Below are 21,999 nucleotides of genomic sequence, written 5' to 3'. Positions count from 1 at the left end.
TAATAATAAATAGCAGGGCCGCCACCCAGCCTCAAGGACAAGACTGCTGAACTGAGGGGGGGGGGGTGTCCCTACGTCTGAGGGACCTGATGTGTGGGGCAACCGGAGTCAATCTGTTGGGTGGCAGCTCCGGAGTTGTCTCTTGGAGAATTCGGAGGGCAAGAGGACAAGTTCAGTGTCTGGCCCACTCTGGTCCCCTCGTATGCACGCTTGTCAGGCACTTCGTGTAACTTGCATCAAGTATCTAATGTCTTGGGTTTTCTTCTGGCTGGCATGGTGGCTCCAACATGTCAGTGGACCAGTGTCCCCTAGACTCTGGTAGAGAGTTGGGGATGGCAGCATCTCCAACCCTGAGTACGGCCCTGATCCCATGTAATCCTCTCCCGTGGGAGCTTGTGGTAGATGCTGCTCTATTGTGAGATTACGGGCATCCTTGGGGGAGCCGGGTACAGGCAAGTCGGTATTAATTATGGATGATAAGGGGGCTAGTCTTTAGGGGCCAGAGCCTCAGTGGGATGCCCACAGCAGTGGCCCCAGCTTTGGTTGTGGGAAATCATAGAAGCTTACTAAAAATGCAGCTTCCTGGGCCCAGCACCAGGACTCTGGCCCAGCAGGTCACAAGAGGTGCGTGGGGCCCCTCATGTGTAACAGACCCCTCCACACACATACTTAGGGGCAATTTGGCTGCCAGTCGCCTCAGAACCCGGCTTTAAGAGAAACGGATTCATACGTTGTGGAAGCTGTCCGTAGCCATAGTCCCGTCACCAGAGTGCCCTGAGAGATCCAGAGGGACCGGGGGCTCGCATGGATCCCAGACTTGGGGGAGTCTGGAATAAACTGCCTCCAGGTGGAGTGCAGTGAGAGCCAGGGAATGGCTGGTGGCCTGGGGAAAGGAACCATGGCTTGGGGTCATTTGGGGGAACATCTGAGGATGCTTCCTTCCTTTACCTCAGCTCCACCTGGAGACAACGCTGGGCTCTTCTGGTATTCTCCGTTACTGTGCAGACAAGGGAAATCGAGGTCTGAGGGGCAAGCACTGTTCCTGCTCCTCCTCAGGGGCAAGGTTCCACAGGGCAGCATTTTGGATTCTTCTGGAAAGGAAGGAAGAACAGAATGCCAGGAGTCCCAAGTCAGAACGGATGTAGAGTGCCCGAGAGACATTCAGAACATGAGAGGTGTACCTCTGAATAGAACACACTTGCCATTTCTATGAACCCTTGGGTTATTCCAGGAAAGGAGATACCTGGGAGGCAGGGACACCTGCAGGCTGTGATGGGAGGAGGGGTTGATGAGGGTCTGGGACATCAGCCAGCTTCCGTGGAGGGTAGAAGGTAACTGTCTGAACCCAGGGATGCAGAACCAGGAATCAGGTCATGCCAGAGGCCCTTTCAGGGAGCCATGGAGCTCTAGGCCCCTTGGATCTGAGAAATGTCACCTCTTTAAAGGAGCAGGCAGGGGGAGGGAGGGAGAGGGTTAGATTGTGGACAGGAAGGCTGGTCCACTGCCTGGTCATCCCCAGGTCAGTGAGTGGAGGTGACTGTAGGGTGATGGTCAGCTGCCCACTTGTTCTTTGTCCTCAGACAGCAGTTCTGAGGCAAGCCTTTGGCTGCACTCGGGATCCTGAGGAGGGGACACCCTCCTCCCCAATGCTTCTCCCGGAGCCTGGCTAACAATGCCCTCCAGTGTCACACTGCCAAGTGCTCTGGGGAGGGAGCCCCCACTCTGCTTCTGCCCCTGTCAGGATAGGGCACGCAGAGAAGACAGCCAAGTCAAGCTTCCCAGAAAGAAAAGAGGGCACAGCACAGGCAAAGGCCAGCTGTGGGGGTCTCGACTGTCCTGGGACATGCAGGAGGTGGGAGGGAAGATGGCTTATGTCAGCGAAAGTGGCCATGCAGGTTTTGTGAATTTCTTTCCTTTTTTTCTTTTTTTAACTTAAGACAGAATCTCAAGTAGCCCAGGATGACCTTGAACTTCTGTTCCTCCAGCATCCACTTCCCAAGCACTAGGACCACAGGTGTGCACCATCATGCCTGGTTGATGTGGCACTGGGATCGAACCCAGTACACTCTACCGACTGAGCCACATCCTCAGTCCCACACAGGTTGTATTTTAACAACAGGATCCATGCACTCCAGAAGGAAAGTTGCTGGGGGGTGTGTGTGTCCCACTTGGAGGCTCTTCAGGTGGGTGGGGGGGGGTAGTCAGGCTGACTTTTCAAGGCCCCCCTTCACACCTGGACCTGGGAAGCATCAGAGGAGCTTGTTTTAACCCCTTCTTTCCAAAGTCCCCCAACGGCCTGCACTGTAGGGTGTCTGTGTGTCACACATGTGCACAGTGTTAATACACGTGCAGTTCCTGTGTGGGTATGTGACGGCACGCATGTGCCGACATATGCATGCCTGGAGTGGGTGGCCAGAAGTTAACCATCTCAGCCCTGCATGGACCCTCCGCAGCCACTGCCTGACTCAGCCCTGCCTGGTCCCAGGTGCCCACTGCAACTCCATGAGGCCTGTCCTCAGTGGTCACTGAGACCCGTGCCAAGTGTCCGGTGGATATCCATCCTGCAAGTTTATCAGTCTGTCAGCACCCTCCCTTCTAGGGGACCTGGGGACACAGCTCAGTCATTAAAGTGTTTGTTATGAAGGTGGGAGGCCCCCCCTGGCTTTGATCCCCACACCAGTGTAAAATGCAGGACATAGGGGGACAGATGCAGGACATACAGGTGCACGTTTGTAACCCCAGCATAGGGAGGCTGAGACAGGCAGATTCCTGGAGCTTTCTGGACAGCCAGCCTGGCCTATCTTGTTGAATTCCAGGCCAATGAGTCTTGGCCTAGTCTTAAAAAAAAAAAAAAAAAAAAAAAAAAAAAAGGCAGTAGTGTAGTGTAGTGGCACATACCTTTAATCCCAGCAGCATTCAGGAGGCGGACGGATGCCTTGAAGCCAGCCTGGTCTACCTAGTGAGTTCCAGGACAGCCAGGGCTGCATAGTGAGAACCTGTCTCAAACAAACAACAACAAAAGCCAAACAGATGGACAGCTCCTGAGACACAACACCCAGGGTTGTCCTCTAGTTTTTATGGGCACAGGTGTATGAGGCCACTACTATTTTCCGTGATCCACCTGTCAAGGTGTGTGTCCATGGAGTCATGGGGTCCACACTGCCCACACACACACACACACACACACACACATACACACTCACCTTCCCACACTGGCTTCTGGAAGGCTCAGGAGGGGATGTGATGATTGATCAAGTCTTGTTCAGGGAACTATCAGAGTTGTTTTGGTTACTGCCTGCTACCTGAAGCCCACCCTAGGCCACAGGAAGCCTTATCTATAAATCTCATCACTCACCAGTGTGTAAGACACTAGCTTCACCTGTCAGTGGGGGCTGAGGACCCGAAGGGCCCAGCAGCTTCAGCTGTGTTACCTATAAAGAAGGATCTAGACCTGGAAGGTGTGTGTGGCTCCACTGTGGGAGCATCCAGGCCTAGACTGCTCGAAAGTGCCCACAGAGCGGGGTGATCCCCAGGCCCTCATTTGCACACCTGGAAAAGAAAACAGCATGGCTGTTGAAAGATCCATCCTGGGAGGTGAGCCTTCAGGCTGCGTTCCCACCTGTCTGGCCTGGGGTGGAAGTAAGGAGCCAGGAGGGACCCAGATTTTGTGTTAGAAGGACACGGGCAATGCCAGGCTAACAATTTCACATTGTTAAGGTCAAATTGCATCAGTGGGGAGACCTTTGATTCTTGTGGAATGACACTGACCTTTCAAAGCTTCGTGTTCTTTGGCTGGCAAGGAGACAGGGAGGGTCAAGTGCCAACCCGCCAAAGATTGGTGTTGGGGCCCAGAGAGGATGGCTAGCATGCATACACAGACACATACACACACACACACACACACACACACACACACACACACACACACGCACGCACGCACGCACGCACGCACATGCACAGAGGCATGGGACTAAGACCCAAGCTGACTGACCAGTCACTTGCCTGTGGGTCGAGGATGGATGCATGGGAGCCCCTGGCCAGCCCCAACTGACCTTTAGACTTCCTGACTGAGGAAGGGCTCTGTGGTGATCTAATGGTTCCCCTGTCCACCCAGCATGCTCCCTGCTCTCCTCAGCTGGTCTCCCACAGTTCTGAGAGCTCAGGATGACCCCAAAGGAGAATCAAGACCTCATGCCTTTTTATACAGGAAGTTCCTTAGGTTGAGAGGCTTGCTCCAACGGTTCTGAAGATGCCATTGGTGCTGCAGGGGGCTTTTATGTGGCTGAGGATATGAGCGACACCTGACCATCTATCTACCTGAGGGCTTCATATAGCCAACATACTCTTTAAACATTTCAAATACTCTGACCACATATAAAGGCATGAGTGTGGCCTCAACTTTCCTCATGAGCAGATTCTGACCTCTCCCATGTGCCTGGCCTAAAACTCACAGAAGATCTGCCTGCCTCTGCTTCCTGGGCGCTGGGATTAAAAGCATGTCCCACCACATCTGACCCAACTTGTTTTTTATCCCTCACGGACTGGTAACTCATCAAGTAGGCTGGGCTGGCTTGCCAGTGAGCCCCACGGATCCTCTTGTCTGCCTTCCCAGAACTGGCCTTTTAAACGTGGGTCCTGATGATCAAACTCAGGTCCCCATGCATCCAAAGCATGGGCTTTAGTCATTGAACCATCTCCCCATTGCCTATAATTTATTTTTTTCAAGAAACATATGCTTATTTATGGGGGGGGGCGGTACATATGTCACAGCACATGTGGAGGTCAGAGGACAATTTTTAAGCATGGCTTTTCTCCTGTCATGTGGGTCCTGGGGGTTGAAATCCAGCTCTTCAGCTGTGGCAACAGCTACCTTTACCCACTGAGCCATCTCACGGGCCCCTTCATTTGACCCTCAGTGATGAGCCTCTGGCAGCCGGTTAGCGGGTAGCATCTGGAAATGTGTGTCAGCTTGGGTTCCAGCTGCACCCGCACCTCAGCTTGTCCCCTCCATCCGCAGCTCCTCTCGGTGACAGACTCTGTCTCTGTGTTCCACAGGCAGACGAGGGAGCAGGAGACGCCACCTGACTTCTTTTATTTCTCTGACTACGAGAGGCACAATGCAGAGATCGCTGCCTTCCACCTCGACAGGTGAGTGTGGTTGGTTGTTGGTTTTTGTTGTTGTTGTTGTTGTTGTTGTTTACTCTTTGGGGGCCTACCACTCAGCTCCCAAATAAATACACGGAGGTTTATTCTTATGACTGCCCGGCCTTATCTTGGCTTATTTCTAGCCAGCTTCTCTTAAATTATCCTGTCTACCTTTGGCCCCTGGGCTTTTCCCGTTCTCTATTCTATGTACCTCTCTTTCCCTCTTACTCGGTGGCTGTTTGCTTGGCTGGGTGGCTGGCTTCTGGTGTCCTCCTCTCCTTCTCCTTTTCTCGCACCTTCCTCTTCTCCTATATATCCTGGCAGCTCCTCCCATTTCTCTTTCCGGCCTAGCTATTGGCCATTCAACTTTTTTTTTTTTTTTTTTTGGTTTTTCGAGACAGGGTTTCTCTGTGTAGCTTTGCGCCTTTCCTGGGACTCACTTGGTAGCCCAGGCTGGCCTCGAACTCACAGAGATCCGCCTGGCTCTGCCTCCCGAGTGCTGGGATTAAAGGCGTGCGCCACCACTGCCCGGCTCCATTCAACTTTTTATCAGGTGTTTTAGATAGACACAGTAACACAGCTTCACAGAGTTAAACAAATGCAACATAAATGCAACTCATCTTTGCATCAATAAACAAATATTCCACAGCCTAAATGAATGTAACACATCTTAAACTAATATTCCTCAACAGGTGAGTCCCCTCTCTGCACACGGCCAAGAGCCATCCAGAGCCAGATTCCTCTGTGTACCCATGTATACCACCTACAGAGAGGCTCGGGCCTGGCCTTAGGGATCCATGCAGCCACCATTGTTACCTCCACAACTGCTCCATACTAAACCATCATAGGCCCATCAGGGTGTGTGTGTGTGTGTGTGTGTGTGTGTTTCTGTGTGGGGCATGCACAGAAAACCTCAGGTATCATTCCTCAGGAGCTCTCCACTAGTCAGAAGCACTTGCTGACTTGGAATGCCCCAAGCAGGCTAGGCTGGTGGCTGGTTGGCTAATGAGCCCCAGGAATCAATCTGTTTCTGCCCCCTCAGTGCTGGGGTTACTAGCGTGTGCCACTACACTTGATTGCTAGATAATGAACTGAGGCTCTGCTGTCTCCCCAGCCTCATGTATCAATCTTACAGACCGGGAAAAGTGAGGCCCCAGAAGAGCCAGCCACCCGTACCCTTAACCAGAGTCAACCTGCCCTCATGGCATTTATGATCCTGATGGGCACCAACACCCCTGCACCCAGCAAGGAGCAGCAGGAGCAGATGGCAGATAGTATCACTGGGGATGAAGGGGGAAGAAATGAGGGCAGAGAGAAGTCCTGGGCATTGTGGGTTTTAACAGATCAGGAAGGCACCTTGGAGGGAGTGGTGTTTTAGTGGCAATAGGAAGTAATAATAGGTGGGAGGCTCTGTCCGCTGTCTCCTAAGGGACAGCCCTGACCCTGGGGTCATCTCTGCGGGGAACAGAGGGACCTCTGCCTAGGCAATAGAAGAGGGATACGGCTCTGCATTCAGCCTTCAAGACCCCCTTGACTGCACAACAGCCATGGCTGGACATAGATCTTAGCTCAGCTGTCACGGGGCTGGCTAAACTTCAGAGTTCAGGCTCCATCTTAGACCTGTGAGCCAGAATCTGCTCTCTCACAGGATCCTGGGAGACCGGTGCAGATCACAAACCTTACCTGGGAACTAGAAATCCCCAGAAGGCAGACATTTAAGCATCCTGAACCCATGAGTACACCATGAGGTTACTCAAGTTACCGCCTTATAAACCAGCCATGGGGCTGGAGAGATGACTCTGTTGGTAAATGCTTGCACATGGGCTGTGTCCTCAGACATGTACCTCAGTGCAGGGTGGCATACATTTGCGGTTCAGGGCTGGAGAGGTAAAGACAGGAGGACCTCTGCGGCTTGATAACCAGTCAGTTTAGCTCAGTCAGTGAGGTCCAGGCTGCTGAGTGACCTTGTCTCAAAAACAAGATTGACAGCTCCTGAGAACTGAACACAAGGCTGACATTATGTGCCGCACCCACGTGTGTCCACACACATGAAAACAGAGCCATGAAGCTTGGGGTGGCAGGATGCTGGCTGCAGTTGTCCTGTGAAGTCCTGGGGCCCCTCATCACAGGAATGTAGTCTGTCCTTCCCCCTCTGTCTACCCCTCCACCGAGGACAACGCATCTCGACATCCTGTGTCAGCAGGAAAAAGCTAGCATCGGGCATCTCCATTTAATTAAGCAAGCGGCAATGTGTGCAGAAAGAGCCCCATTAAGAGTGGGTAATTTAATTTAATTTCCTTTTTAAATTTAGCCCTGGAATGGGGGCACATTTTAGTTATCAGGCTGGGCCAGAGTCAACGAATGAGGCTGAGAGGCTTCAGTCCCTCTGGGGTGCACACCTTCCCGGCACTGATGGTTCTGGGCTGTGCTGAGCCCGAGAGCCTCGTGTGGCAGACGACTCAAGAGTGACAATAGAGCATCTGGCCTCTGCGGACACTGAGAATCAGCCCCAGGAAGTAAAGACCCCTCTTCCCACCTTTTCTCACCAGGATCCTAGACTTCCGCAGAGTCCCTCCGGTGGCTGGCAGGATGATCAACATGACCAAGGAGATCCGGGACGTCACACGGGATAAGAAGCTGTGGAGAACCTTCTTCGTGTCTCCAGGTAACTTTGCTGAGGACAGGGTAGGGTGGGGGACTAATGTGGCTTAGGTCACATATTGGCTTTGGTCACCTCTGAAAAGATGAGGGATTAGATTACTCTTCCTGTTGTTCAGAGATGTCCTGACCAAAGCACCCTAAGGAAGGAAGGGTTTATGTGGCTCACAGTTCCAGGGTTTAGTCCATCATGGCAGGGAAGGCGTGGTGGCAGGAGCAGGAGGCAGCTGGTCACGTGGCATACACAGTCAGGAAGCAGGGAGAGATGGATGCTGGTGCTCAGCTCACTTTCTCCTTTTCATTCAGTCCAGGACCTCAGCCTGTGGGGTCGTGCTGCTCACACTGAGCGTGGGTCTTTTTACCTCATTTAACCTAATCTGGAAACTTCTTATAGGCGTGCCCAGAGGTGTGTCTCCTAGGCGATTCTAGAGCCTATCAAGTTGACGGTCAATATTAACCATCACAGAGACCATGGAATTCATCTACCTAGCAGCTGTTTCCACTTAGAGTGGCCACTATGTGTGACATGTATGTGTGCCAATCTGCAGACATATGGTCTCTTAGTGACACCTTCCTGTGCCCATGCAAAGGGCTTTCCATTGTGGTCCATTGTGCATTTAAGTTGATTGATTGATTGATTGATTGATTGATTGGGTTCTTTGTTGTTGTTGTTAGGGTTTGACTTGGGTTTTAGGGGGATAGGCTGGCCTGGAACTCATTATGTATACCAGGCTGGCCCCAAACTCTCCGTTTTCCTGCCTCGGCATTGTAAGCGCTGGGATTACGGGCATGAACCACCACACCTGGCTGTGGTTTCATTTGTTTGAAACGGGGTTTCGCTGTGTATCCGAGGCAGTCGTGAGAGCCCTGTTCTCCCAAACCTGTCTAGATCAGAAAGCAGCCAGTGGGGCTGCCCCCTGGAGATGTGGCAAGCAGCCTTCCTCTGCAGATGCAGCCGCTGGCCAGAAACATCTGGTGTACTGAAGGTCACCGCTAGACACCCTGCTTCCCAGGGAGATGTATGTGGCTGGGGTGTTCACACTGATGAGACTTCAGTCTTCACGCTGTGAACCCCCCCCACACACACACACAGACACCAAGTCATGTTGTGCTTATTATCTCTGCATGAATATTCGAACCCTCTGCTCTGAGTTTCCCTGTGGTCCAGGCCTGTGACCAGCTGCTTATCTCAGGTCTCTCTGATGCCCCTGCGGGCTCTGGAATACCCCTTCTGCCTACTGTGTGATTGTTGGTTGTTGTTTATTTTTTATTTGGGGGTATATGTGGTGTGTGTGTGTGTGTGTGTGTGTGTGTGTGTGTGTGTAGTGTGCGATGTATAGTGTGTGTGTGTAGTGTGTGGTGTTTGTGTGTGTGTATGTGGTATGTATGATATGTGTGTATGTGTTTATGTGTATGTGTATGTGTATACGGGAGTGTGTGTTATAGTGTGTGTGTGTATGTGTGTGTGTGTGTGTGTGTGTGTGTGTGGTCAAAGTTGGCCTCAAAGGAATGACTTCAGAACATTCCTAGTCCAATCTCCACTCTTACTGAGTCAGGGTTTCTTTCTGAACCAGAATCTCACCAATCCCTACTATTCCAGCCAGCCAGCTTACCCCTGTCTCCGCGTCCTGACTGATAACACTGCAAGTGGCCTCCACACCAGGCCAGTTCTTTCTAGGGCTCAGAACTCCAGTCCTCATTTTGGGAAGTAAATATTTTGTCCACTGAGCCATGTCCTCGGGCCCTGATGTATTTTTGAGATGGGGTCTCATGTGGCCCAGGCTAGCCCGGAACTCTCTAGGTAGCAAGAGTGACTTGAACTCTGGATCTTCCTGCCTTCACCTCCCAAGTGCTAGCATGACAGGTGTGTGAGGCAACACCTATTTTTTGTTTGTTTGTTGTTTTGTTTTGCTTTATGCAATGCTGGAGATGGAAACTGGGGCTTCATTCATGCTAGCCAAGCACTCTACCAACTAAGCTACATCTCCAGCCTGTACTGTCCTGTATATTCTGTGCTATACATTCTGAAGGTGCCAGGGGTCCCCTAGACATCCTACAAAGCAGAGCGGGGTAGAGGGTCGGGGAGTGCGGAGCAGCTGCCCCCGTGGGAGCCACACTCCCCTGATAGTGCAGGTAGGAACTTCACCATGCCTCCCACCCCTGCAGTTCCCGCAGATACATCCAATTAAGGCCTTCATCAGCTTTATCTTCAGTCTTGGAGGCTCACAAAAGCCAACCTCAAAGCTCTCGCTTGTCGTCCCTGCGGATCAGCACTCGGGGTTCTTTTCCTGGCTGCATTCATAAATGTGTCAGAATTGAGGCCATGAACCCACGCCTCGCTGAAGCTCCGCTTCCACCATCCACCATCTCAGATTCCATTGATAAGAGGAAATAGGGGAGCCAGGGAGGTGGCTCAGCGGGTAAGAATGCTTACTGCATGAGCATGCGGTTATGAGTTCAAATGCGCCCCCCCCCCAGCACCCACATAAAGGCCAGGCATGGACCCTCACACACCTGCAACCTTAGTGCTATGGGAAACGGAGACGGGAAGATCACTGGGATTCCAAATAGAGTGAGAAACACCACGTCCTTTTATGGTCTACACACACACACACACACACACACACACACACACACACACACGCACACGATTACTTAAAAAAGTGGAAACACACATTCATCTTTCCTTGCTCCTTAGTGCCTGGCTCCTTGTGACTATCAAGAGCTGGACAATCCTAGGTGGAGAGTCTCTGGAGTTAGCTGTGCAGAAGTATATCACACATAGTTGCTTGGGCCCACGAGACAGCCTGTGCTGTAGATGGGTTCTGCTGAGATTCCCATCTTGACCCCTGCTTGCCTCAGCCACAGGGACTGGCCCTGGTGGCCACTCATTTCTGCAGCTCCAGATCTTAGCTTCTTGCCTTCCAGCTCCTTCCACTGCCCACAGCGACTGACCACCATGCCCCCCAGCTGTGCACACCTCTCAGGCACCAGGGCTGAGCTGAAGCCTGGCTGTGCCTGGAGACCTCACTGCTTCTTGTCCTTTGCTGCATAGTCTAATCCAACTTGTGTATACACTCATTCCCGTTTGTATGTACTCAGTTTATGTGTATGTGTGTACTCATTCGTGTTTGTGTGCATTCATTCATATAGGTGTGTGCACTCATTCATGTTTGTATGTACTCGTTAATGTGTGTGTGCTCATTCATGTTTGTGTGCATTCATTCATATGGATGTGTGCACTCATTCATATTTGTATGTATTCATTAATGTGTGTGTGCTCATTCATGTTTGTGTGCACTCATTCATATGGGTGTGTGCACTCATTCATGTTTGTATGTACTTGTTCATATAGGTATCCTACTCAGGTGATATCCACCTTGTTTTTTTTTAAATCAGGGTCTCTCACTGGGACCTGGAGTTCATCAGTTACATTAAGCTGACTGGCCAGCGAGCCCCAGGGATCCTCCTGTCCCCACTACCCCAGCACTGTGATTACAAGCACATGCCACAACATTCAGCTTTTTTTTAATGTGGGTTCTGCGAATGGACTCAGGATCCCATGCTTGTGTGGCAAGGCCTTTACAGACTGAATCATCTCTCCAGGCCTGATTGCAACTGTTATGGTGATTTTCCCCCTGTTCTTGGCGGTGGCACTGTTTAGCAGTGGCTGAGCCACAGCTGCTCAGACCCAGCACTCTGCATTTCCCCTCAGGCCTCAATCCTGAGGTCTCAAATGAGGACAGGAAATAAAGATGATCCCGAGCAGGTCAGGCAGGGGTCTAAATGCCAGTCACTGCTGAGAACACTCCCTTCTGAGGCCACGCAGGCTGAATAATGTCACTCACCTAGACCACCCACTCAGATCAGAGCTGCTGGCTCAGCATCCAGGCTAGTGACAGGGGTCTCACTCCCCGCAGCTGTGGGCCCAGATAACTCAGCCCCCAGAGCTCTCAGACACCATGTGGGTAGTAGGACAGCCATTGGGAAGTCCACAGCTGGGGACACGGAGGGACTGCACTCTACCTCCTGACAACCTGTTCCCCTATCTCTGCCCCAGTGGAGAAGGTCCAGGTGCCAGAGCAGAGGATCAGGAGTTCCCAGCACTTTTGTTAGCTTCTCCTGCTTCTCTGGATGGGTCTGTGACGAAGGTGTCACCTTGCCCCTGCTTTATAGCGGCTCATGGAATTTTGTGCATATGTGTGTCATCTGTAGGTATGTGAGTGCGTATGCACGTGTGTGCTCACGCATCTGCATGCAGAAGCCAACCTTGGCTACCATTCCTCAGGAACCTTTAACCTTATTTTTGAATGCAGGGTCTGTCTCTCCCTGGCCTGGAGCTCACTGAGTGGGCCTAGGGAGCCTCCCGTCTTTATTTCCCAGGCCTGGGACACATGTGCACCAACCCCACCCAACTTGCTTTCTTTTTTACTGTGGGTTTGGGGAATGGAGCTCAGATCTTCACTTCTCCAGTAACTGCGACATCCCTGGCCCTCTGTGTAGTATTTAAGATGCCATTTATCACTCTCGGTGCTCTAAATACAGACATCTGTGAATCCCCTCCACCACCAGAACCTTCAGCCTCCTGCCCCTTGCCAGGCCATGCTGCCCTCTGTCCCAGATGGGTCACTGTGCTCTCTCTCTCTCCTCTCTGCTTCAGTCCACTTGGGGGCCGACACACGGCCTCTTTGGTTCCATGACTTCTTGGCACTGGGATCTGAAGATGTGAGGTCACGTCCCCTCAAATGTCAAATGCCTAACAGTCTCCCTGGAGATGATTTGCCACCAGTGGCGTTCCACATCCAGCTTGGCTTCAGGAGAAGGGCAGAAGCAGCAAGTTAAGAACTTGCTAGACTGTGTTTTCTGTGGCCCAAGGCCCCTAGCAGCCCTGCTGAAAGGCAGTAGACAGCTCATGAGGGTATGTGGGGTCCAAGCAGCAGCCATAGATGAGGGCTTTGGAGCTAGGAGCCACCAAGGTCATCCAGTGCAGCGTCAATATACTGTGGGCTTGGTCACTTTGAAATACTGAAGAATCCTGGATGTCGTTCGTTCGTTCGTTTTTCTTTTTTGTTTGGCACATGAACACGCCCAAACAGGTGCATGTGGAGCCCACGGGACAACGTCAGGTGTCTTCTTCCATCTCTTTCCACCTTGTGTTTTGAGACAGGGTCCCTCACTGAATCTGGAGCTTACAGGTTCAGCCAGACTGGCTGGTCACTGAGCCAAAGGGATCCAACCATTTCCGCCTTTCCTAAAGTTGGTATCACAGATGTGAGCCATAGTATCCAGCTCTTTTTTGTTTGTTTGTTGTTTTATTTTGTTTTTCTAGACAGAGTCTCTCTGTGTAACGGCCCTGGTTGTCCTGGAACTCGCTCTGTAGACCAGGCTAGCCTGGAACTCACAGAGATCCACCTGCCTCTGCCTCCCAAGTGCTGGGATTAAAGGTGTGTGCCACTGCGCCCGGCTCACAGTGCCCAGCTTTTTAATGTGGGTTCTGGGGAGCTCACTCAGGTCCTCATTCAGCAAGCACTTTACAGCTGAGCTGTTCCCGGGGCCCTGTTTGTTTGCCATAAACAAAAGACTAAACTAAATACTCATCTGAGCAGATGAGACATGTCTTTGTTGGGAACCTCAGCTGATTGCCCTGTGCATCCCTTGGGCTTCCCACCATTTGTCAGGTGTCCCCTCCCCACAGCCCCCTGCAGCTGCTGCTCCATCCGCTGGCCCACAGCTCCCCATTTGCAACTCATGGTTGCAAGTTGTTGGTTGCCCCCCCATGAACCCCAAGAATCTTCCCTAGCTGTCAGGGCCCCCTAGGGGGGTTCATCTGGCCTGGATGGTTCACTCTTGACATTATGCAGAACTGGGTGTCACCAGCCACTCTAGAACACAGCTGCCTCCACCTAGCTGTCCCTGCCAGACCACTCTGCCCCGTCAGCCAGATTTCTTCCAGATGTCTGGTTTTCTCTGAAGCACAGGGTCTTGGAGGCAGCTTTGATCTTACTTTAGAAAGCCGGGTCTGTTTGGATTCTCTGTTTCTGCTTTGCTTGCGCTTCTAGATCCTTCCGCTGCCAAAATTGCCATTGCTGCTTCTGAGAGCTAAGTGCAGCTGGAAAGCCTTTGATCACAGCAGACACCCTTATACTTCTGAGCTGCTCTGCTCTGGGTCAGTCAGGAGGTGCACGCCCCTCCCTTCCAGGTGGGGCAGGCCTCAGAGGGGCCTTTTGTAAGCTCAGGCACAGAGCCTGCAAAAGCTCCATCCTAGGTGGCTCCTGGGCAGTAGAGTTCAGAGAGGGCAGTTTGGTGCCCCGCGCCCCACAGCTGAGAGGTTTGGCTGGGCCTCTAAAGCTCCCAGCTCTAAGGAACACATTTCTGTCTGTCTCTGTTTCTACTGACATGTCTCGTATGTGTACCTTGGTCCTCTGTACCCACCTTGTTTGTTTCTGGAAGTCCTTCATGCCCATGTGAAACCAAGTTGTATGGAGCAGAAACAGGGTTCCTTTCCTCTCCCAACGTGATAGGCTCTGAGCCCAGCTCAGGTAGGGCCAGCGGGCTAACAGAGGCATCCAATTTCATGGTTCTGGCCAACAAGAGGTGGGATAGAATTTTTCCTCCTCCAGATCATGCTTTTGCCTGGCCTCTGCTGCTTTTCTGACTAGGCAGGGGTGAGGGGTGACGGTGGCTGAGTGAGGGGCAGCTGGCTAAAACTGCATCAGCACCTGGAGCTGCAGTGGGCTGGTCTCCTTTTGATCCTTTCCACCTTAATTACGCAGCACTGACTAGGGAGGGGTGGTGAGGCCAAGAAGGGAAGGGGAGAGGAGAGGCAGTGAGCCTGACCAGCCAGGACTTGTGTGCCACGGGTGTGTCCGAAATCATAGATAACACATACCCCCTCCCACCCCTGCCCCTTCCAGACCTGGTCCTGGCAGTTCTCCGGCCTCCTTCCCCTCTGATGGCTATACAGCTTAGGTGTGCTTTGCAGAGTTTGTTTCGTATTATTTTTTTCCTCGTGTGTGTGTGTGTGTGTGTGTGTGTGTGTGTGTGTGTGTGTGTGTTGTCTTAGTTAGGGCTCTTATTACTGTGAAGAGACACTGTGACCACGGCAACTCTTACAAAGAAAACATTTGATTGAGGTGGCTCGCTTACACTTTCAGAGGTTCAGTCCCTTGTGTTCATGAAGGGAAGCATGGCGGCATGCAGGTAGACATGGTGCTGGAGCTGAGCGCTATATCTTGCAGGCAACAGGAAGTTGACTGACTGTTTCAGTCCCTTATGTTCATGAAGGGAAGCATGGCTGCATGCAGGTAGACATGGTGCTGGAGCTGAGCGCTACATCTTGCAGGCAACAGGAAGTTGACTGACTGTCGCACTGAGGGAAGCTTGAGAAAAAGACCTCAAAGACCACCCCTCCAGTGACACACTTCCAACAGAAGGTGTGGCCCAGATTAAAGGTGCGCCCTCCAGCCTCGAGGTCTGGGTTAAAGGTGTGTGCCATTCAGCCTCCTCCAACAAGAGCACACTTCCTGCGACAAGGCCACACCTCTTAATAGTGCCACTCCTTAAGGAGCTTATGGGGGCCAATTACATTCAAACTACCACAGTGTGTGTTCCAGAGGTTGACATCAGATGTCTTCTTTGATGCCAGTTTCTCTTATTGAATTTGGAACTAGCCCCCTGATGGGGCTGGACTGTCTATCCAGCAAGCTCCAGGGATCGCCCTGTCTGAACATCCCCCATATTGGGGTCACAAGCAGACCCAGTCACTGGGGAGGTGGCTGAGTTGGCCGACGGCTTACCTAGCAGTGACGAAGCCCTGAGTTCCATCCCCAGCACCACATAAACCAGTCGTAGTGATGCATACTGGCATCCCAGCACTTGGAGGTGGGAGCAGGAGAAACAGAAGTTCAAGGTTCGAGGCTGGGGAGAGAGCACGGTCCGTAAAGTGCTTGTCTTCAAAGCCCGAGGACCCTGGCTCAACCCCCAGACTCCACGCTTAAAATAAATAAATAAACGAACAAACAAATGAATAAATAGATAGAAGTAAATGCTCACTGTGGGGTCACACACCTGTAATACCAGATCTAAGGAAGTGGAGACAGGGCCCTTCCCTGGTGCTTGCTGGCCAGTCAGTCTAGCCTGCTTGGCGAGCATCAGGTAAGGGAGAGACCCTGTCGCCAAAACAAGGTGGACAGTGTCTGAGGAATGGTGTCTGAGATTGTCCTCTGTACTCCCCACACACATGTATACATCCATGCATGCATGCACACATACAAGTCAAAATTCATCTGCTCCATAGAAAATTCCAGGCCAGCCCTGTCTCAAAAAAAGAAAAAAAAAAAAAAGAAAGAAAGAAAAAGAAAGAAAACTGTTTCCTTTCTCCAGTGTTGGCTGATGGTGTCTAGGTGGCTTCTTCCCTTTCTGAGCCACACAGGCTTGAGCATGGAAATGTTTCCCCAGGTCTCACATGCTGGGAACCCAAGCTGGAGCAGCTGGGTTGGAGCCAATCCCAACATGTACCCCTCTGACAGCTACTAGGCTGTCTTCCCAGTGTCTTCATCATTGGATGACCCTGATGGGAGCCCAGGGCTTTTTACCTCCTTGACACATGTCACCATATGGCCCTTTGGTCACCACCGTCCAAGAGGGTGTGAGCTACTTTCTCACTGTGGGTTTGGTGCAGGTTTTCCAGATGAAGGAGATGACTGAATGTCTTCCCATGGGCTTTATGACCATTTGCAAGTGTGTGTCTGTGGGCATATGTGTGGAGACTTTGGGGGCTCTTCTTCAGTCACTATCAACCTTTTTTTTTTTTTCAAGACAGGGTTTCTCTGTGTAGCTTTGCACCTTTCCTGGAACTCTGTAGCCCAGGCTGGCCTTGAACTCACAGAGATCCACCTGCCTCTGCCTCCCTAGTCCTGGGGTTAAAGGCGTGCGCCACCACCGCCCGGCCCTTTATTTTTATTTATTTATTTATTTATTTATTTGAGATGGGGTCCCTCACTTTTGCCTAGAATTCACCAAGTAGGCCAGGTTGCCCAGCAGTGAGCCACAGGGTCCTCCTGTCTCACCTTCCCAGCTCTGGGATTCTGAGCATGGCGCTGTCATACCCGGGTTTTTACATGAGTGCTAGGGCTGGAACCCAGGTCTTCATGGTTGTGGCAGCCTTTGCCACTGATCTCTGCCTGTCCAGACCCCATCTGTATTTCTTTGGAACCTGATCTGTTCATGTCTTTGCCCGAGTAAGGGGTTCCTTTCATGGCTGGGCTGTAACTGTTCTTTGCAGATAAATACTAGAGCTTCCTCAGGGGTATGATTACATTTTCTCTACTCTCAGGAGCCTGAGTCCATCTTAGGGGATTGGAGTGTGAGCAGCAAGCAGTCCTGACTTCGACAGGGCCTGACTTTGACTCCCTGTGGCTCCGAGGGTGTTCCGGGGCGTGGGATCAGGAGTAGTGGCAGCCACTGTGTGGCGAGTCCTGGCTGTGAGGACGGAAGTACCTCCGGAGCTGCACTGTGGGCATTTCTAGGGGCGGCAGCCACTGACTGACTGGATCTACCCTTCTTCAGCCAACAACATCTGCTTCTATGGGGAGTGTTCCTACTACTGTTCCACGGAGCATGCCCTGTGCGGGAAGCCCGACCAGATTGAAGGCTCCCTGGCGGCCTTCCTGCCTGACCTGTCGCTGGCCAAGAGGAAGACGTGGCGGAACCCCTGGCGTCGCTCCTACCACAAGCGAAAGAAGGCAGAGTGAGTCAGGCACCCCAGGGACTTAACGGGCCAGCTTCTGCCTACTGCATAGCCATAGCCGAGGACACCGGGCCTGGAGGGCAGAGTCAGTAGCCCGTGGCTCAGGGTCAAAAGGCACAGCAAGGACAGTGCAAAGGGCACCGCTTGTGCCGCTGTGAGACAGTGGCAGCCATGTGTCCCGGTTACTTGTTGCTGACATGTAAAGAGATGGCATTTGGCTTACAGTTTGAGGGTGCAGTCCATCATCATGAGGGAGGCATGGCGGCAGAAGAAGCCCAAGGTAGCTGGTCACAGTCAGGAAGCAGAGAGAGAGAGAGAGAGAGAGAGAGAGAGAGAGAGAGAGAGAGAGAGAGAGAGAGAGAGAGATGAGATACTGAGCTTGCTTTCTCTGTTTTATTCAGCCTAGGACCCCAGCCTAGGGAATGGTGCCACCCACACACAAAATTCAGAGTGGGTCTTTGCTTCAGTTAAAACCCTCTGGAAACACCCTCACTGACACACCCAGAGGTGTGTTTCCATGGTGATTCTAAATCCAGTCAAATTGATAGTATTCACCACCACAGGGTCCCTATCTAAGAGGTAGGAGAGGTGCTGGCCTGCCACTGGGATTGCTCAAAACACAACCACCTCCCCCACACCCCTGTCTGCTAGGTGCTAGAAAAGACAGCCCGTCCCCATAAAAAACATGACACCAGCCAATAATGCTTTCAGCCCTGGTCCCAGCTAGGCGGGAAGAATGGCTTCATCACCTCCCAGGCCCCTACTCCTTCCTGTGAATTCAGCCTCATAGCCTGTCCCAAGATGTGTCTCTCCAGATACTCCACCCCTACTGTGAATCCTTCTTACAAAATGAGAACCTACTGGCCCATGATCTCCTGAGCCAGGAAGCGCCAAGCATCTGGCCTGGACCTCCCTCTTCACTCAGAGGAGAGGCCCTCAATCTTGGTCTCATTATGCCCCCTCCTCCCCACCACAGGTGGGAAGTGGACCCCGATTACTGTGAGGAGGTGAAGCAGACGCCACCCTACGACAGTGGCCACCGAATCCTGGACATCATGGACATGACTGTCTTCGATTTCCTCATGGGTACGTCCTACAGGGCGTGCTGGCTGCCAGGAACACCTAGACACCTTTGCCTGGGGGGACCACCTGGTGACCCACAGCTCAGGAAGGGCAGAGGCCTCTGAGCAGTTATGCGTGCTTGTCCCCGCAGGGAACATGGACCGACATCACTACGAGACCTTTGAGAAGTTCGGGAATGAGACCTTCATCATACACTTGGACAATGGGCGTGGGTGAGTCTTCCGTGCCCTTGAAGACCCTGGGAAGCCAGCCATCCCCCACCCGTGGGGGGCTAGCCTAGCCTGAGATGCAGTCCCTGGGGCAGGGGAATCACCTGAGAGGCTGGGTCCAAGACACGTCAGGGCGTGCATCGTTCGGCAGGGAAGACTCCCACAGGGTGCTGGATTTATGGCAGTGGCCATATGAGTACTTCCTATCATACCTTCCTGTTACCCTAGGGAAACTGAGGCCAGAGATCCTGTGGCTTGACTATAAGGGCCAGCAAGCCATCAATTCCGCCTGGGAGAGGCCATTAACCTCTGCTTAATAAGGCAGAATACCATCCCCAAATTAAAAAAAAAAAAAATCAATACTGCCAATGCTGGACATGGCCAGGATCAGCCTTGACCCCAATGATCCTTACGAGGTTGCCATGGTACTACGGCACCATGGTGCTGAGAGGTGGGGCCCTACAGGGCTGGGGCCCTGTACCCTCTCTGGCTTTCCAGCTGACCACTCTACCTTCCTCCTGCAGGTTTGGGAAATATTCACACGATGAGCTTTCCATTCTAGCACCTCTTCATCAGTGCTGCAGGTATGAGCCCCTGCCTGGCTGGACGGCTCCCTGCCCCAGCTGCAGCCAATCACTACCTGAGAGGCAGGGGGCGGAGCCGGTGGGCAGGCATCCACAGACCAAGCCCATCTCACCTCACTGCCCAAGGCTTCTGCTGACCCCTCTTCCCTAAGCCTCACCTGGGCACCTCCCACCTATAAGGGTTCTCAGCGGGTTGTAAGTCCAGACAAAAGGTCCTTCTGTCCTGCCCATGGCTACCAAACTCATCCTGCCCACTTTCCACGGCCTCTCAAACCTACCCCCCCCACACACACACACACATACACACTGGTGGCTGGACATAGGCTCCCGGAGCAAATTACTTATGTCCCTCTGGAGGCACAGAGTACATCTGGCCAGGGCCACTGGACAGTTGAGGAGGGACAGTCTCCCAGGTGAGCAGTTACCCCAGTCTTGGATCTGTCCTCAAGATTTGGGGTGCCTGTCCTGTCACCTGCCCTCTGGACAGGACTGTATCGATGTCTAGAACAGCAGTTCTCAACCAGTGGGTCACAACCCCTTTGGGGGTCAACTACCTTTTCACAGGGGTCGCATATCAGATATCCTGCATATCAGATATTTACATGGCGATTTGTAACAGTAGCAAGATTACAATTAGGAACTAGCAACGAAAATAATTTTATGGTGGGGGGGTCACCACCACATGGGGAACTGTATTAAAGGGTCACAGCATTAGGAAGGTTGAGAACCACTGATCTAGAATGACCCATTTCCATATGACTTAGACCGTGAAGTCTGGGGTCTCAGGCCTCCTTGTCCACTCTGTGTCTATCTCCCTCTATTCATCTCTCTGGCTCTGTTCATGTCTGTCTATCTCAGTTACCCTCCTACATACCGCTATCTATGTCTCCATCTCTGACTCTGAGCTCTGTGTGTTTCTCTATATATATCTGTCTGTCTCTCCATGTCTCTGTCTCTTGTCTTCATGTCTCCATCTGTGTGTCTCTATGTCCCTGCCTTTCTATGTCTCTCTGTCTCTCTCTCCAGATGCCACCCCGCCAGAGCCCCCACCCTATTTCCTTCCCGGTGGTGACACCCCACTCTCTCTTCAGGATCCGGAGGTCCACCTACCTGAGGCTGCAGCTGCTGGCCAAGGAGGAGCACAAACTGAGCCTGCTGATGGCCGAGTCCCTGCAGCATGACAAGGTGGCTCCAGTGCTTTACCAGCTGCACCTGGAGGCCCTGGACAGGCGGTTGCGTATAGTGCTGCAGGCCATACGGGACTGCGTGGAGAAGGATGGGCTGAGCAGTGTGGTGGAAGACGACCTAGCCACTGAGCACAGAGCCTCCACTGAGAGGTAGTGACCTGCGCTGCCTGTGAGGAAGGAGGAGCGCAGAGCCGAGCCACCTGTGAATTCAGTGAATTCGGATGGGATGGGTCATCCCCATAGCGTGACCTGCGGCAGGGAGCCTGAGGTCTCCATCATGGCTCTGATAGGGATGTGTGGGCCTCTGGGTCCAGCAGAGACCGGACAAAGCACTCTGGACCTGCAGCAGAGGGACCTTTACTTACTATTTTGTACTTCACAAAAGGCTCACACTCCTGTCAATGGAGAGCCACCCAGCAGACCAGAGATCACCGCTGGGCCACTTAGAGGACCTTCCGTGATGTGATCACACTCTGGCTCTCAATTACAATGCACTTTCTGCTCCCCCTTCCCGGATCCTCTTCCCTCCGAGGCTGCAGAGCTGCAGGGAGGGGATGCTCGGCTGGACATCGTGGCCTGTGTGGGGGCAGCTGGGCACCCAAGAATGGATTTTTGGATACAGACGACCAGCCATCCACTTGTCCACTGCCGCACAGTAGCCAGGCCTTACTGGTTGGAGGTGGACACTGCCTCCCCTGGCTGAGCTCTGGACAATGGATGTTAAGGCACCACGCAGGGCCCGTGGCCCCAGAGCAGCAGGCTCACCTTGGGACATTTTTGTGGAGTAGTTTGCAGTGAGGTAACGGTGCAATAAAGACACAGCAAGCGTGTGCCGTGGCTCTCCAGGGTGGGGACTTGCTCTTTGGTCGAGCTGTCCTCCTAGGCAGCCCTACAACGTGGCCAAGGTCTGCCCTTACGCTGTCTCTGTGACCTGGGTCTTCAGCACGTTAGGGCTGTGAAGGCAGCTGCCTGCACAGCTCCCAGTAGATAATCAGGCTAGGCAAGGCTTGTGCTTCAAAGGGGCAGGGCAAGGGAGGTGATGTGAGCTCAGCTACATCCTGCCCTGCTCCTGAAAAACTCGGGGCTCTGAGCCACAGGAGGCTCCCCCAAGGGTGGCATCCACACGGCCCTCTGTAGGGCCACAGCATACCCGAGCAGGAGCCACAGAAGGGCTTGCCCAGGGGCCCAGTGAGAGCTGCAGGCCATTGCGCTGCTGGCCTCGGGGCTCAGAGCCTGTCTTAGGTAGGGTTTCCACTGCTGTGAAGAGACACCGTGACTGTGGTAGCTCTTATAAAGTTAGAAAGGAAAAGCATTTCATTGGGGTGGTTTACATTTTCAGAGGTTCAGTCCATTATCATCATGGTGGGACATGGCAGCATGCAGAC

General features: G+C 52.6%; 1 protein-coding gene across 1 annotated transcript in view; it reads left to right on the top strand.

Annotated features, from left to right (window-relative positions):
• Fam20c (FAM20C golgi associated secretory pathway kinase) overlaps positions 1 to 21,444 on the top strand; it is a 55,022-nt gene extending 33,578 nt beyond the window's left edge. The window contains exons 4-10 of the mRNA XM_059249568.1: positions 5,056 to 5,148; positions 7,695 to 7,810; positions 17,371 to 17,551; positions 18,528 to 18,637; positions 18,765 to 18,846; positions 19,368 to 19,427; positions 20,519 to 21,444. Coding sequence (XP_059105551.1) covers positions 5,056 to 5,148; positions 7,695 to 7,810; positions 17,371 to 17,551; positions 18,528 to 18,637; positions 18,765 to 18,846; positions 19,368 to 19,427; positions 20,519 to 20,768 — 892 coding nt within the window. The 3' untranslated portion in view covers positions 20,769 to 21,444. The remainder of the gene's footprint in view (positions 1 to 5,055; positions 5,149 to 7,694; positions 7,811 to 17,370; positions 17,552 to 18,527; positions 18,638 to 18,764; positions 18,847 to 19,367; positions 19,428 to 20,518) is intronic.
• Positions 21,445 to 21,999: the final 555 nt, after the last annotated feature.

This window comes from Peromyscus eremicus, chromosome 23 (assembly GCF_949786415.1).
Source record: "Peromyscus eremicus chromosome 23, PerEre_H2_v1, whole genome shotgun sequence".
Classification (NCBI taxonomy): domain Eukaryota; kingdom Metazoa; phylum Chordata; class Mammalia; order Rodentia; family Cricetidae; genus Peromyscus; species Peromyscus eremicus.
Note: the sequence above shows the minus strand (reverse complement) of the source record. Positions and strands in the feature narration are given on the sequence as shown.